Source organism: Notothenia rossii (assembly GCF_949606895.1).
Source record: "Notothenia rossii genome assembly, chromosome: 9".
In the NCBI taxonomy this organism is placed as follows: Eukaryota; Metazoa; Chordata; class Actinopteri; order Perciformes; family Nototheniidae; genus Notothenia; species Notothenia rossii.
In genome coordinates this window covers 6,990,611-7,006,919 of record NC_136907.1, presented here as the reverse complement: position 1 = coordinate 7,006,919, position 16,309 = coordinate 6,990,611, and the positions used below count along the sequence as shown (strand labels likewise).

At 38.6% G+C, this 16,309-nt stretch overlaps 1 protein-coding gene across 1 annotated transcript; it reads left to right on the top strand.

Annotated features, from left to right (window-relative positions):
* Window positions 1–5,282: 5,282 nt before the first annotated feature.
* znf346 (zinc finger protein 346) lies at window positions 5,283–16,068 on the top strand. Its single transcript, XM_079652269.1, has 7 exons — window positions 5,283–5,384; window positions 6,828–6,931; window positions 7,856–7,951; window positions 10,262–10,409; window positions 11,190–11,441; window positions 13,156–13,255; window positions 13,671–16,068. The coding sequence occupies exons 1-7, from the start codon at window positions 5,327–5,329 to the stop codon at window positions 13,891–13,893; spliced, it is 981 nt and encodes a 326-aa protein (XP_079508395.1). The 5' UTR covers window positions 5,283–5,326; the 3' UTR covers window positions 13,894–16,068.
* The last annotated feature ends 241 nt before the right edge of the window (window positions 16,069–16,309 follow it).

Genomic DNA, 16,309 nt, shown 5'->3' with positions numbered 1-16,309 from the left:
TTATTATATATTGTAGGCTACTTACTGTATTGCTATGCAGCTTTTTTATTTTTTATTTATTTGTATTAATCTATTCAATTGTCATACATGAACATCATACATTTGACAAACAACAGACAAAGTCCAGGGGCAGACATACAAAGCAACAAGACATTAAATAAAGAACAAAGGAACGAAAAATACATTGTGATACTTCAAATTAAATATTTTTTAAATATCAAATTAGTTTTGATTGCATTCTTATTCCTAATATTTTGAATAGTGCTAATATATTGTTGAAATTCTTGATCAAAATGTAAAATATGTGGTTTGGAGTCAGCCCATTTCTTTTTATGGATATTACATTCCCCTAAAAATACAATGAACTGCAAAAAAAGACAACATCTGCATCCATACTATCATCCCTGAAGTACATGTCTTTGTCCTGGAGTTGAATCTTTTGTCCCGTCTTTTTCCTATAAAACATTCCGTATTGCTATGCAGCTGTCCCTTTTACATACACTGTATATGAGTTGTCCTCTTCAGCAACAGGCTCTGTGTTTTGTGTGACAGTCTGTACCATTAATAGCTATATGTCTCCACCTAGTGGCTGACTCACATCCACTAAAAACACAATGCTAACTAACTTTTTAGTTTATGCTGCTGCTAATCTTGACTTGATTTGTTCTCAGAGATGGGAAGTAACTAAGTACATTTACTCAAGTACTGTACTTAAGTACAATGTTTAGATACTTGTACTCTACTTGAGTATTTCCATGTTATGCTACTTTGTACTTCACTACAATTCAGAGGTAAGTTCTGAACTTTTACTCCACTACTTTTATTTAATACCTTGAGTTACTTTAGAGATCTGGATGAATGATGTGAAATCTAATCAAGTGTTAAATCAGACTTTAGTTCCACCTGGAGTAAATTCACAAGCTACCCTGCAGTATACAAAGTCATTCAAACTAGCTGCACCTTTACCAGCTTTGAGAACACTTTGATGATCAATCATTATAAAACATATCGTATACATTATTCTGAAATGGACCAATCTGCACAATGACTACTTTTACTTTTGGTACTTTATGTATATTTTCATGCTAATATTGTGTACTTGAGGAACATTTTGAATGCAGGACTTTTATTTTTAACAGAGTATTCCTACACTCTGGTACTTCTACTTTTACTCAAGTACAAGATCTGAGTACTTCTCCCATCTCTGTTTGTTCTTAAGAAGGGCTGTGTTTTTAACATTCAGATGTAAAACAAACCTTCCATAAGATTGTCATTTAGTAATTGATACGAAGACAAACTCCGATTTGGGTAATCAACTTTCTAACAAGGAGCTTTCTTATCATTGAATTTTAACTTACTAATGTGTGAGCATATGTGTATATGATTGTATCACACAATAACAGATTGTTATTGGTATTTTATTTAAATTAGTTTTCGTCTTGATTTTCTTCGTACTGCCTGATTACGTTTTTTAAAAATGTTTTTAAAATGTATTCTAATATTTCAATATTAGTACAAACAATTTATGAATCCGACAAACAAACAAAATGAGTAGAAGCGGGAGGGCAGAAATGTCAGCTTTACAGAAAATAGCCCGTTAGTCATCCAATTGCAAGCAAGGCAAGGCAAGTTGATTTATATTGCACCTTTGAACAAAAGGCAATTCAAAGTGCTTTACAAAATTGAACAGACATTAAAACATTAAGAAACAGTGCAGTGGAAATACATTATAAAAAGGCATTTAAAAACAATAAATAAAAAGCAAAGATAATAAAATAAACGTAAAAAATACATGAGTAAAAGTTAAAGTGCAGTGTTAGATAGTAATAGTTCAGTTAAAAAAGCAGCGGCTTCAGCCTTGATTTAAAATTCAAAGGTTTTATTGTCATATGCATATACGCTACAGGGTAGAAGTGACAAGGACATTCTTATGACCTGAGCTCCTCAAACAATGCAACATATACTGTATAATAAAATACAAAAATAAAAGTAGTAAGGGGCTTTCTTCACAAAGTGTTAGTTTGCCTAATTGGGTACTAGCTGGTATCCCTAGTCACTTGGTGGAACAGGTATTGTTATGTTTCTGTTGCATTTACTGCACTTTTTACTTGATGGGTCTAATAGGTGCTTTGCGGTGACCACTTTACATTTTGATGTGTGGCAAATGGAGCATAGATACTAAATTACTGATTTGTGTTGGCACAGTGAAGAAATCAGCTGCATGTGTTGGGAGAAAAACTGTAGTACACAGAGAAAAAACCCAAAGGCATATAAGCGCACAGGAGAGGGAAGACTTTGAGTCAAATCCTCATGTTCCAGCTAGGGGGTCTACAGTATCATTTACAATCTAAAAATGTTGAATGTTGTTTTGTGAACACTGTGGATTCTGAAGTGGTTAGTCGGCATCAACGTGCATAGCTACAGTGTAGTTATGACGATGAAAATCTTAGGTCACAGGCTCCTCCAACAGTGCAACACAATAAAACAGATAAACACAAAATAATAGTGCAAGTAATAAGTAAATATAAAGGAAAAATAGTAAAAAAGTGCAAGTGATGGAATGATATATTAGATAAGTAATTTCTAAGTGTTATGATGTTGTTTCAAGTTCAGGTGTTTAACAGTCTTATTGCCTGCGGGATGAAACTGTCTCTGAGTCTGGTGGTTTTAGTCCTGATGCTGCGGTACCGCCTGCCAGACGGCAGCAGACTGAACAGTTTGTGGCTGGGGTGATGGGGGTCTTTTATAATCCTGACGGCTTTCTTCCTGAGCCGCTGGGAGTAAAGGTCCTCCATGGATGGCAGCTCCGTCCTGGTGATGTTCTGTGCAGTTTTCACCACCCACTGTAAAGCTTTACGGTTGAGGGCGGTGCAGCTGCCATACCAGGCCGTGATGCAGCCAGTCAGGATACTCTCTATGGTGCGCCTGTAGAAGTTGCAGAGTATCCTGGAGTCCATGTTGAACCTTCTCAGCCTGCGGAGGAAGAAGAGCCGCTGTCGAGCTTTCTTGGTGATGGTGGTGGTGTGAAGAGTCCATGTCAGGTCCTCAGTGATGTGGACACCGAGGAACCATAGTCCCATTGATGGCGATGGGGGCGTGTCCCTCTCTCTGCTGCTTCCTGTAATCCACAATCAACTCATTGTTTTTGCTGACGTTGAGATGGAGGTTGTTATCCTGGCACCGAGATGTCAGGTTTTCGACCACCTCTATGTACGCCGTCTCGTTGCCGTCGGTGATCTGGCCGATGACGGTCGTGTCGTCAGCAAATCAGATCCACATCCACAGCTGGAAGAGAAGGGCTTCACTAAAGCTCTGGCTATACTTGAGAAAACCCTGACAATGGTGTTCTTCTTTTGAGTTGGAGAGACCAGGTTAGTTTTCAAAGTCTCGATAATGGCATCGGCAACAGCCAGTTCCTGTGATATAATGGCTTCTAGCAGCGCCTTTGCAGAGCCGAACTGCTGTCTGAGGTCTCTGAACATATCCTTGGGAATCTTCTTGAACTTTTTACTGTTACAGCTGAAAAGATTGTTATTTAACGTTTTATCTGCTAGCGCCCTTGCTGTCAAAAACCTTAGGATTCTATCTAAATCGATATCCTGCATTGATTCACGTGCCTCCTTAGCAGTATGAGTTAACAATGCAACGAACACAAGATGGATCAAGTGTTTGTACACGTTTTGATCTTTTGTGGTATCAGCAGGCTCTTCAGAAAATGGCTGAAAGTCCTCTGTGATTTGCTGCTCAGGTGCAATATATATATCTTCGACAAGTGTGAAGTCGTCCTCTTCTTGGTCATGACTACCAGGATGCACTTTTTTTCCACAGCAGGATTTAAAAGGCTTTGCAATGGCGGTGGACAATGATGTGAAAAACCTTAAAACAACACGCTTTTTTTGAGGTATTAATTCATGGACAATCAGGTAATGAGTTAAGGCCCGGAGAACCGCATCCTCAAATTCTGGATCATGTGAGGACATTGCGACCTGCACGAGCTTTGCACTGCCAAACATCTTCTTCAGGTCTTTGAAAATACACTTGAGTATATCTTCAAGGGCTAAAGAATTAGGGTTTAAAAAGGTTTCAGTGTCGAAATGTTCTCTCACCATCCTGCTTGCGATGTTCTCGATAATATTACTGAAGTCTATCAGGGTCAGCGTTGTCTTGGTCGCTTTAGTGATACTTGTTAACAACCTGACAAGCAGCAGAGACACAAAACATTTGTAGTATGTGATACTTCTTAGCGTGTCGTCTGACCCAGTTTGGGCTGTGAAGGAGACATCTGATGTATCATCACATAAAGAGCCGTTCAAGTCTTCATGTTGCTGCTGTGTATCTGTCTTGGCATTACTTTCCTCTGGTGTTTTCTGTATGTTTTCTAAAAGATAAGAATCAGCATGCAGGGAGGTGCGTGGTTCCACAGCACTCTCTGAAATGCTGCTATCACTGATGGATGCTGTGTCCATGTAATGAGTTGGTTTCTGCAAATAAATGACCTCAAGGTCGTCGTCTTCATCACTTTCATCAGCTCTATGCATCTCATTAAGTTGTTTTCCATCACCACACTGGGAGGAGCTCTTTTCTAGCATGGTATCCTCAAAAAGAGCAACACCAGCACTGCATCTATGAAACAAGTCAAGAGCAAACCCAGAAACCTCCATGGTAATTGCAGGCTTAACAACTGGACTCAAGTGAATACAAGATATTTCTCACAACAGCTATAAGTTCCAGAGAGCAAGCTGCCACGGAATGAGGACGTCATTGCGACGTGTTCCAAACTTCAGAGCACTTTCAAATGACCTAAGCAAGTTCCATTCCATGTTTTGTTTTTGTATAAATTGATGCGTTCTACGTCACGTTACGTCACGTCGGGGGAACGTGAGTAACTTTGCTAACATAATGCCGTTTTTTTTGACGCAACGGCACAGATAACATTATGAATAATAAATAGCCTATTACTCAGGAAACGAAAATATATTATTACATGATGTTTGCTCCAATTCGTTTATTTGGCACCGACTAGTTTTTATTTTACTTAAAAAAACACATGAAATGTTTTTATTTTATGATTCATGCCAAAATTATACGAATCTACCCAACATAGGCCATCTAACAGGACCATTTCATTGTCCAAAAACTACATTAAAATACTCTTATATGTAATAAAGTGACACATAACAGAGACTGGTTAAAATATGGTCCATAAATATTAAGAAGTATGTGTTTATTTGCTCTAGTAAATTAATATGAATATATTTGTATCCATGGCCCACTGTGTGTCAGGTGCGCATGCGCATAAGGACTCGGCTGGCTGTAAGCAGAAATTATGGCCGTCGCGATGCAGACGGAGGATTTTCCTTACTTGCTTTCGGGGCTGGCTGAGGGTAAGTCCTGTTTCTTTACTAACCAACGTTTCTCTTGAAAACAAACACATCTAAGACAGTGTGAGTGCACGGTGTCGCAGGTGCTGCTAATCAAGCTCAAGATGCCAGTGTTGCTGTTAGCTTCCTGCGAGCTAACTTTAGCATGCATTGCACTGTGAGCGGTGCTGGTTTGCTAATGTCTGATAAGCTAAGCTAACTGTTGCAGCTCCAAGGTCGATGAGAGCATGTCTGCATCCCATGTAGCTTCGGGTTGATTGTAAATAAAAGCCTCTGCCTGTGCACCAGAGGAGACTGAAATGGGCTTCTTAAGGCTTGAGTTAGCAGCACGCATGCATCATTTAAACCGATCTGCGTTTCACAACACAACTCACAAAAGTCAGGTTAAAATCTGGTCTTGTTTGTATACACAGCGTCAGGAACACAACACACATGGTCGTTTTTTTTGACTGAACAGCATTGTTGCTCATCTTTGAATGAGTTTTCTGAATTAAATCTTATAAGGCAAATGCGTCAAATAGCTTTTATATTTGGCTGGACCACTGTTGCTAAATGCATTCACTGCAAATCCTCTGTTTGCATTTTCTATTTCAGTTCCACTCCACTACTGAAGCATTAAGATCAAATTTTGCTTTACTTTTACTACTTATATCACACCATGGAAGAAGACTCTGTCCAAGTGTCCCACATTAAACATTAATCATGTTTCTTCCGTTTTAGTATGCAAGTATGTTCAGGGAAATGTACTAGAAAAATATACTAAAAAGTATTTAATACAGTAAAATGTGACTAGTTTTACTGTTAAATATTACATTACATCACTCATGTGTTAATGCAAAAGGGTTTAACTATTAACTATACAAGGATTACTGAGGATTACATTAATTAGATTAGATATACTTAATTGATCCCAAATTGTTTTGTTAACATGGCATCAGTTAAAAAATGTATAATACATTTCAAATAAACATTAAATGTACTTTATAATGCAGCAACACACACCTTTAGTCGGAAGGGCAAAATACACATGATGCAAGTAAGGTCTTATTATTATTATTATTATTATTATTATTATTATTATTGTATGTCTTATATATCCAGTTATTTTAGTTTCAGCATCAAGGTGTATTACATTCCTCTTAGTTTGCGCCCAGAACAATGACGTGACCTCAGTTAATTTGAAACGTTAGTGCATTTACATGTACACAAGTATTACACTAACCAGGCAGGAAGCCTATGTGAAGCAAAGAGAGATTTTTGTAAAAAGAAAAACTCTAAATAACCTTCAGGGGATCTCCTCGCTGTTGGAGGGTGACACTAATGAGCCTTCTTGATAAAGGAAATGTTGTTTGAACTTTTTGCCACAGTGTGTTATAATTACATGTTCCCAGAAGAAGTGACCTAGTTTTAAAATCAACTCTTTCTCTCTTCTCTCCTTCACTGCAGTAAATAAGATGATAAAGGAGCACGGTGACCTGTTTTCTGACTCTCAGTGTAAAATCTGCAGCGCTGTCCTCAATTCTGAGTCCCAGAAGTTGACTCACTATCAGGTCAGTCTGCTGCAACCTTTCTACCAAGTTATGGGACTCTACTTACTTTGAACGGTGCTGCTTTCTCGGTGATATGGGGGAAAGCTGTATAATTTCCCCAAAATGTTTCCCATTTGTATAAAAGCAAGAAGGCATTATTATTTAATCTAATGCACTTGTGTCAAAATCAAGGCCCGGGGGCCAAATCAGGCCCTTGGTGGATTTAATTTCGGCCCGCAGGATAATTTCTAATCACTATTTGATCTGGCCCGCCGGTATATTGCACGCACACCTTCACTCAATCCTGAGGGTCTCCTCAGCTCAGAGCCTGAGCCCAAACATTGATGACCTTGCACCCAAGATGAGATGCCAAGTATCTGAACTAGCATCACAGAGCAGCAATCTGAGTTTAATGGATGTTTCCTTCTGCACTTTGTTTCTTGAGACAACAGGGCATGTTTGGTTTGTTCTTTGAGGGAAATAGTTTTGTTGAAGCTGTTGTTGGCCTGTGGAGAAATGTAATCATATGAAATGACTCTGGAAAAGCTGCAGATAGAGCCATAAGAAATGAATGCAACTGATTAGTTAATGTTTAATGTTGTTTTTATAGGCAATCATTTAAGCTTTGTTAATTCCAGGTTTAATATGTGCAATGAGTTCATTTCAATAATCTTTGCAATAAACATTGAACCAGTCCGGCCCTCGACTAGTACCCATTTTTTTTATTTTGGCCCACTGTGTATTTAAGTTTGACACCCCTGATCTAATTCACTTTAATCACTTTAACTAGTTTTATTTTTCCAGCCGTAATGAAACTGTGTTTATGAAAGAATACAAAATGTTTCTTCCACTCCTTCCCAAAGTCATTTTAAAAGCAGCGCACCAATCATTTCAACCAATCAGGTACATGTGTTAAGGTTTTTTCTTTTTCTTTTGTCTTTTCAGAGCAAGAAACATGCCAACAAAGTGCGCCGTTATCTTTCCATCCAAAACGATAAGGAGCCTGCGCTGAAAATATTCAAGTCGTCAGCATCTGACAGTGTGAGTAAAACGGCTAAATAGACCACTCAGTACTTTATAAAGTATGTTTGATTTTCAGCGAACAGAGCATTTGGATTTCCCTGGAGATTTTGCATCACATCTGCGTGCACACTCTTTCTCTCTGCCTGCAGTTGACTGCCAGTTAGTGCTGTCATGTTTAAAATATCAAGTTAAGTAACACGTCATTCATTTCAAAACAACCCACATAGCAACATAGCCCTAAATAAACTGTGGCGGTCATCACGCTTGATTTCACTAGCTGTTCATTTCTATGAGGAACGAGTCCGGGATGCACTCACTGCCTTGTTTGCTTTAGGCTTCGTCCAATCAGATTGAATTTATATTTGCAGCAGAGCAAAAGAGACATGTCTTTGCAGTGCATGTAGCAGGGTGTCTGCGGGGTCTTAAAAAGTATTCAAAGTTGATAAATCTATTTAGCGAAAATTAAGGCTATTAAAAAGTATTAAAGGGCATTTTCCAAGGTATTGCATTTTGTAGCTTGTTTTCAATAAGTATATAAATTGTCCAAAGAGGTTGTATTCTACAGTCTGCCTGAATGTAATCATTGCGTAGGTGTGTAGTGTGATTCTGTGTAGTTTATTTATGGCATCGCGTGAAGGTCCGTTTACGCCGGTTGTTAAACAAAATCGTTATGGGGAAATGCAAGTCCGTGTCCAAATGGTTGGAAGATAAGGATGAAGGATAATCAATACTGTATATAGTAAAGTGTGTCACCAAGGTAACCGGTTAAAACTCTTAAGTGGCGATGAGGTCTTAAAATGTAATGAAAGGGTCTTAAAAGGTCTTACATTTGACTTCAGGATTCCTGCATATACTCTGATGTAGGGACAGCAAGTGGTTTTAATAAAAGCTTTTTTCATTCTAAAAGTATTTACTTGCGTCATCTTTACTTTACTTTCTAATTGTTTCACTTAATTAATTTTAATACTTGCACTTACCTTTTTGTTCTTGGAACGTGTAATTATTATTTGATATACATATTTATTATTGTGTGCTTGCTACTTTACTAAATACAGTTTTATTTTGTATTTTGAAGTATTGTCTCTTTGCTGTAACACTGTACATTTCCCCTCTGAGGGTCTAATAAAGGGATTCTGAAAAGAACACATTTACATAAATAAATATAACTAAGGCTGTTGAGTGTGATTATTAAATGTATTTTAACTTAAATATGCATTACTGTAAAGATAAACGTTGCATCCCATACCTGCCTCTCACAGTTTATACGAATATTATATTTAAATATAATTATAATAAACAGTTTTTGATTCCACAGTTTATCATTTTACATTCTGTTTTAACATGTTTATTTTAACATTGCCAAATTCATAGTCAAAGTGTCTCTTCGACTATTCTTTTGCACAATTTTATTTGTTTTGTATTTATTTTTTCTTCTTGCGTTTCTTAAATAGTTTTTATCTCTGTGTGTTGCACTCTTAAGGCCCGGACACACCAAGCCGATTTTGGGCATCAGGCCGACGATGAGCCTCGACACGCCCTACTCAGATTGGTGTGTCCCGCACAGTCGTGTCTTTTCAGCCGTGCCGACACCTTCACGGCCCTGTCGGCAAAAGAAATCACTCTGATTGGCTGTTCAGCTAGCGAATCAGTGCATGAGAAGTGAAACGGAAGTGAGGGACCCAAACAAACTATTAAGAAGACAAATCTGAGATTTCATTTAACTCCAGCTCTCGACACAGGTTCGGGAAAGCCCCCATGAGCCTCTCGCTGTAGAGGGAAAATGGAACGCACACGGTATTTGTTGTTTGTTTATATCACGCAGTCTGTTCTTCTTCTCTCGGTTATCAGCAGTCTGTCTTCCGGTTGTTGCCTCTTTAGAATGACGAATACACACTACCGCCGCCTGCTGGTAAGGAGAGTTATTGCCACTCCCGCATGCGCAGTTCGTACGTGCTTCTTGGCCGTCGGCTTAAGTCTTTGTGGTGTGTTCCAGTGCGACAAATGGCAAAGACGCAGGAGACGTGAGGCGACACAACAGTCGGGGTCCGTCTGTGTCAGTTCTTTGGTGTCAGATTGGTGTGTCCGGGCCCTTTAGAGGAGCCTTGACATTAATATACTCATTGCCAAACTACACTGTAGCTATTGTGCATACGCCAATTCCACCTTTTGAATCTTTGATTAAAAGCCAAGAAAAAGCATTTTCCCCCAGAAGTCGTTTTGATTCAAGATTATTTATCACACGAAAGATGTAGGGAGGATTCCACATTCATTCAACGGGACTTCTTGAAGCCATTCATGATTTCTATTGCTGTGTGTCTTTGTCAGCAGGAATGTAACAATGGAGACACAGAGCGATCGAAGGTGTGTCACGTGTGTAACATGACCTTCTCCTCTCCGGTGGAGGCCGAGTCGCACTACAACGGCAAACTCCACACCAAGAACCTGAGGCTGAAAACCATCGGCCCCCGGAACCCAGGTATTTACGCTTATTTGTTTTATTTTATTCATAACATCCAGCTCTTTACCTTTCCAGCTACCTGAAATGTTGTTCGCTGTCCTGTGTAAACCCTCGAGTAGCAGATATTGAATTCAACAGATCTTTACAATGATGTTCCTCGACAAACCTGATATTGTCATTATACAAAATGATACAGCAGGATTTTGGAGTACATCCTAATCGTGCTCATTAATAATATCAACAGACTAGTTGCTGTCATTTTGAGAGACGGGACAGGTAATAACTGGAGAGATGAGGACTAAGATAAAAAGCATATTTGTATCCTCTTATCTAAAATGAAATGCATCTCTTTACCTTTCATTTCCTTTTTCTAGTATGGCCTTTATCCTATCACCAATATACATTTTCTAAAGACGCTATACAAAGCATAATAATAAATAATACACTTTATTTATATAGCACCTTTCATGCTTGACGCAGAGTATGACAGAAAATGAAAATAACAAATCCATCCATCCATCTTCTCCCACTTATCCGTGGTCGGGTCGCGGGGGTTGCAGTTCCAGCAGAGGGCCCCAAACTTTCTTTTCCTTGGCCACATCAACAATAACAAATGAGGAACATAATTAAAAACAAGATATAAACAAACATAAATAGTTATATCACTGAATCATAAAACGTGGACTACTTTTTATACTACTAAAAAATTACAATTGCCCCAAATTATAAGCAAAATTAAAAAGATACATGCATAAATACATCTCTGTAGATATACTATTTTACCTCCTTTTTCCGCAGTCCCCTCCCAAACACCAGTAACAGTCCAGCCGAAGAAAAAGCCTGCAGAAGATCCGAGCAGTGTGCCGGCGACGGGCGTCAACAACAACAGTAACAACAACGCCAACACCGACCCAGACTGTTTCTGCTCCATCTGCCATGCGTGCTTCAACAACCCGCTCATGGCCCAGCAGCACTACGTCGGCAAGAAGCACCGGAAACAGATGACCAAGCTGAAGCTGATGGAGACGTACGGACCCTCCCCCGCACCAGGTGAGGAGAGAGACTCGGGAGTTCATGGAGTTGTGTTTGCAGAGGGTAAATCATTCAATATGCACTCATTCTAGGGCTGCAATATTTGGAAACATAGCTAATTACGATAATGTTGATTGATATAGAGATTACCATATAGAAGGGACTGATCATTTCTGCCTTATTATTGTCCTTATCAGGGAAACATATATTGAAATGTTTTGTTTCACAATACTGCATTGAAAATATTAATTTAACGCATATTTAGCTTCCTGCTATTTGACTATTGCACTAGTCCATTTTGCTAGTTTGCAGGCTTTGCCCCATATGTGCTGTGTTGCAAATGGACTTCTTAATAATAACATTTATGTAGATTTAAGACGGGAGCAGTTAGTTGGGCTAATGTTTACTACTGCATTTAGAGCACATGTGTCAAACTCAAGGCCCAGGGGCCAAATCAGGCCCTTGGTGGATTTAATTTCGGCCTGTAGGATCATTTCTTATTACTATTAGATCTGGCACGCCGGTATATTGCACGCACACCTTCACTCAATCCTGAGGGTCTCCTCAGCTCAGAGCCTGAGCCCAAACATTGATGAACTTGCACCCAAGATGAGATGCCAAGTATCTGCTTGAGCTAGCATCACAGAGCAGCACACTGAGTTTAATGGATGTTTCCTTCTGCACTTTTTTTCTTGCGACAACAGGACATGTTAGTTTTTTCTTTGAGGGAAATAGTTTTGTTGAAGCTGTTGTTGGCCTGTGGAAAAATGTAATCATAAGAAATGACTCTGGAAAATCTGCAGATAGAGCCATAAGAAATGAATGCAACTGATTATTTAATGTTGTTTTTATAGGCAATAATTTAAAGGGGACCTATCATGCAAAATGCACTTTTGTACGTCTTTTTATAGATGAATATGTGTCCCCGGTGTTCCAGGGAACTCACCAAGTGTCAGAAAACACAACCCTCTCTACTTTTCTCCATACCCAAATCTCTTAAAAAGGGGCTGCAACGGATCTGATACAGACTGATCCAGATTTGAACATTTGTCTGACTTCAGGACGGTGGTGCTACGGCTAATAGGCCAACTCCACCAATCAGGAGGAGACAGCCACGGACCGTTCGAAAGCGCTGGAGACGCTGTAGTACATATTTAAGGCCACCAGATGGTGCTGTTTTCACTGAATCCGAGCATGAAAGGCAGTGTTAAATTGAGCAAAATGAGGAATGGATCAAATGCATGATCTGTTTGGTATTTTGAAAAATAAAAAGTATAAATATACCTTTTTATATAGGTATGGTCCTACAATATATTATTCAAATATAGCATGATAGGTCCACTTTAAGCTTTGTTAGTTCCAGGTTTAATATGTGCAATAAGTTCATTTCAATAAGTTTTGCAATAAACATTGAACCAGTCCGGCCCTCGAGTAGTAACCATTTTTTTTATTTTGGCTCACTGTGTATTTGAGTTTGACACCCCTGCTTTAGAGTAATAAATCCCTAATACGTGTGATGTCTCCTGTCTGCCATCAGGAGTTATATATGGTGAGCGTATGATAAGAAATAGAATAATAGATTTAACTAGTCGAAATTAAACACAGTCTATATTGTACTTGTGTGGGTATATAGAGCATTTATTGAATACTGCTGTTTTGTGAGAGATATCGTGAATGGGGGAAATTAAATATGACTGAATCATTCTGAAAACGATCTTCTGTGTGTGCGCAGCTTCCACACTAAAGGGCTACCCGTGCACCGTGTGCAGCATCGAACTGAACTCTGTGGCGCAGTACCAGTCTCACATCAGTGGAGCCAAACATAAGAACCAGTAAGTACACACTCCTTTTAGTCGTTAAAGGGGGTTAAATACAATACAAAGGGGCTTTATTGGCACGACCACATTTTAAACATAGTATTGCCAAAGCATTCTGCACACGGCGTTATAACGGAACAAAAATAAATAGCTTCCGCCTGATAATCACATTGAATTGGCTTTTTGTTTTATTTCTCAGCTGGATGTTGTGCTTATGTGTGTAAAAGAGAAGGGTTATGGGGTTTGATTTTCACTCAAAAGGAAAGTGTTTACTGAGGTGATAAATCAATTGAGAATTAGGGTGCCTTTCTCATAGACCTTTTACAATGAGACTTGTTTTTGAAACCAGTTGTCAATATTGAAAATAATTCAAGTGACCTGAGAATAACCAACGCGTCTCCATATAATCTTATTGTTTTTCTTTTAACAGAGTGAAGAAGTCAGGCGTGAACCCTGCAGAGAACCAAGAGCCAGCAGAACCATCGTTTGACGGCGAGGTCCAGTACAACGAGAACCAAGAGCCAGCAGAACCATCGTTTGACGGCGAGGTCCAGTACAACGACGGAGAGAACCCGTTCAACGCGTTTGCCGTGGAGGACACCCAGTACACTCCGGAGGACACGGAGTACTCAGAGGAGTGCCAGTTCACTTGAGTTCGGCTGGTAGAGACTGCAGAGGACTCAGTCAGGACTTGATGACACACAACAACCAGCCCCCTTTAACACATTAACATCAACCTCTATGGACTCTCTTCCAGATTCTCATCTCGGTAGGTTTTTACCCAGGCCCTGGAAAATGGTACTTTATCATTTTGGGTTCCCGACTAAAAGAGTTTTCTTCTCTAATCAAACAAAGCTTTTGATGTGTGGACAGGTGAGAGGATGGTGAGCAGCTAAACCCTTCAGCATGTGATCGTCGGTCCGGCAGCAGGCATTTGTACCCAGAACCTCGATAAGGATTGTCTTCTTCTGTACACTAGGGCTTGTATCCTGTGCAACTTCAGAAATACATGTTTCTTTCTACAGTTATCCTTATTGATTTTAAAAAAACATGTTTTTAGGTAGTAAATAATGTATATCAAGAAACTACAGGAACAAAAAACACTCTTAAAACATAAAATATTGCGATTTAAATGACTAAATATTGTAAGAAACTGAAAGTCCGTCAATGCCACTTCATGATACTCTGTGACAAAGAGGTTAAAACAAATACATTGAAGGGTGAAACCCAGCCTTAGTGAACATATTATGGATGTCCCGATCTAATTGATTATTAAAGATTGAATATTTTCAGTACTTATATTTACTTAAATGTTGATTGAATGATATAATTATAATCTGACACTATAAAATACCATTTGTAGACTTCTACTGTAGGTCATTTTCTCAAAACTTATATTATTTAAATGAAAGTATAACAGGAGACTTGAAATGGAAATGATTGGATTGTTATTGGCTTTTTTCCCACCAATATCCATTAGTTTTAAATAACAAGTAGGAATGCATTTATAGGATCAGTTTGGGAGATCTGTTATGAGGAAAGTCCTTACTAACATTTAACCAGTACTAACAACGAGTAGCAGAGCCACATGTAAGCATTGCTTCAAAGCTGCGTACCACTTCCTGTTTGTTAATCTCCTTTTCTTCTGAATAGAGTTGGTTTGCATCTCCAGTGAATGTATTTATTCAAACAGCTTCCTCCTCTGCTCAGTGTAAGTTTGTTTATTCCTGAAGCAGGTTTTGAAGACATTGGAAAAGCAAAAGTATATTCAAACGTTTGCACGGCACGATGAGTCACTGTAGCCAGTCGAGATACTTGTTTAAAAACAGATATTTGTTGATCTGTGTTTTGTTTATTTTGAAGTTCAAATCCAAAGTAAGTTCTCGTTGACATGTTGCTGCCTGTTCTGTGTAAACCATTGAGTACCAGATTGTGAAGTCGCCAGATTTTCTTTTTCTTTTTATGGACAAAGTTGGTATTTCCGCCCAAAGCGTCCGTATTGTTTACCTGTTCTTGTTGGCTCCGTTTTTACAGAAAACAGACAAACTTCTCAACTTGATTAAGATATATTTTGATTTCCCTGTCATGCGTTGAATACCTTGCTTAACAAAGGATTTTTTTAATCTACAGGACACTATAAATAATATAATGAGTGTAAATGTGTATGGGAAGGTCATCATTAATGCTGCTAAAAGGCTTGTGTTTCACTCCTCAGTGTGTTCCTCTACTGCTTCAAACCTACCAGTACAAGAATGTAGGCCTTTTGTAGAGGTTGATGTCATTTTATAAAGTTTTTGTTTTTAAAGGAGTAGAGAAATGAAAGGGACTTGAAAAGCATGAATTAACCCCCTTTTTAAAATGCAGTGGATCTCTGAAAGCTGTGAGCTAAAATATATAAACCTTTTTGTACCGTTGGTTTACTGAAGCGTGAAAGACTTTTAGATACTTTCCGATGGGCTCTGTAATTACTGTCAATAGCAGAGGTTACAATATTTACTTCAGATTTTCAAGAGTGATGTCAAAATAGGAAGTGATGTCAATATAGGAATACAAATGTTTCTCCTCGGATGATCGGTTGAATATTTTAGTATTGAATGTCTTGGAGAGAAATCTTTGTTTGGATGTATTTTCTTCAAAGAGGGTCATGCATACTGTATAGTAACTACATGGTGTTTAAAAGACAATTGGCCTTTTTCTGTTTTCCGTCAGCCGTCGTTTGTGTTGTTAAATGTTTCGTGGTCAAACATTCGATTTAAATATCAGTTGTGTATAACTGAGGCGACAAATGCAGCAAAGATGTGCATAAAGTAAAGAAATGTTTTAAGAGACTTGGTTCAATTTGTTCTTTATATTTAAGCAATAGTGGGCTAAGTGAGCTATTGCTTTTATAAAACGGTTACCCAGTGTGGCAATATGAAAGAAAAATACACACTCTAATTTAAATAGTTTTTATTAGTAAATAATTATGTTCAAAATAAAATAGTCCCTCCGTTGCCTTCTGCACAAAACATAGTGCGAGGTGGTTGCTATGCAACAACACTAACAGCTTGCGAACATATTAGACAGAGC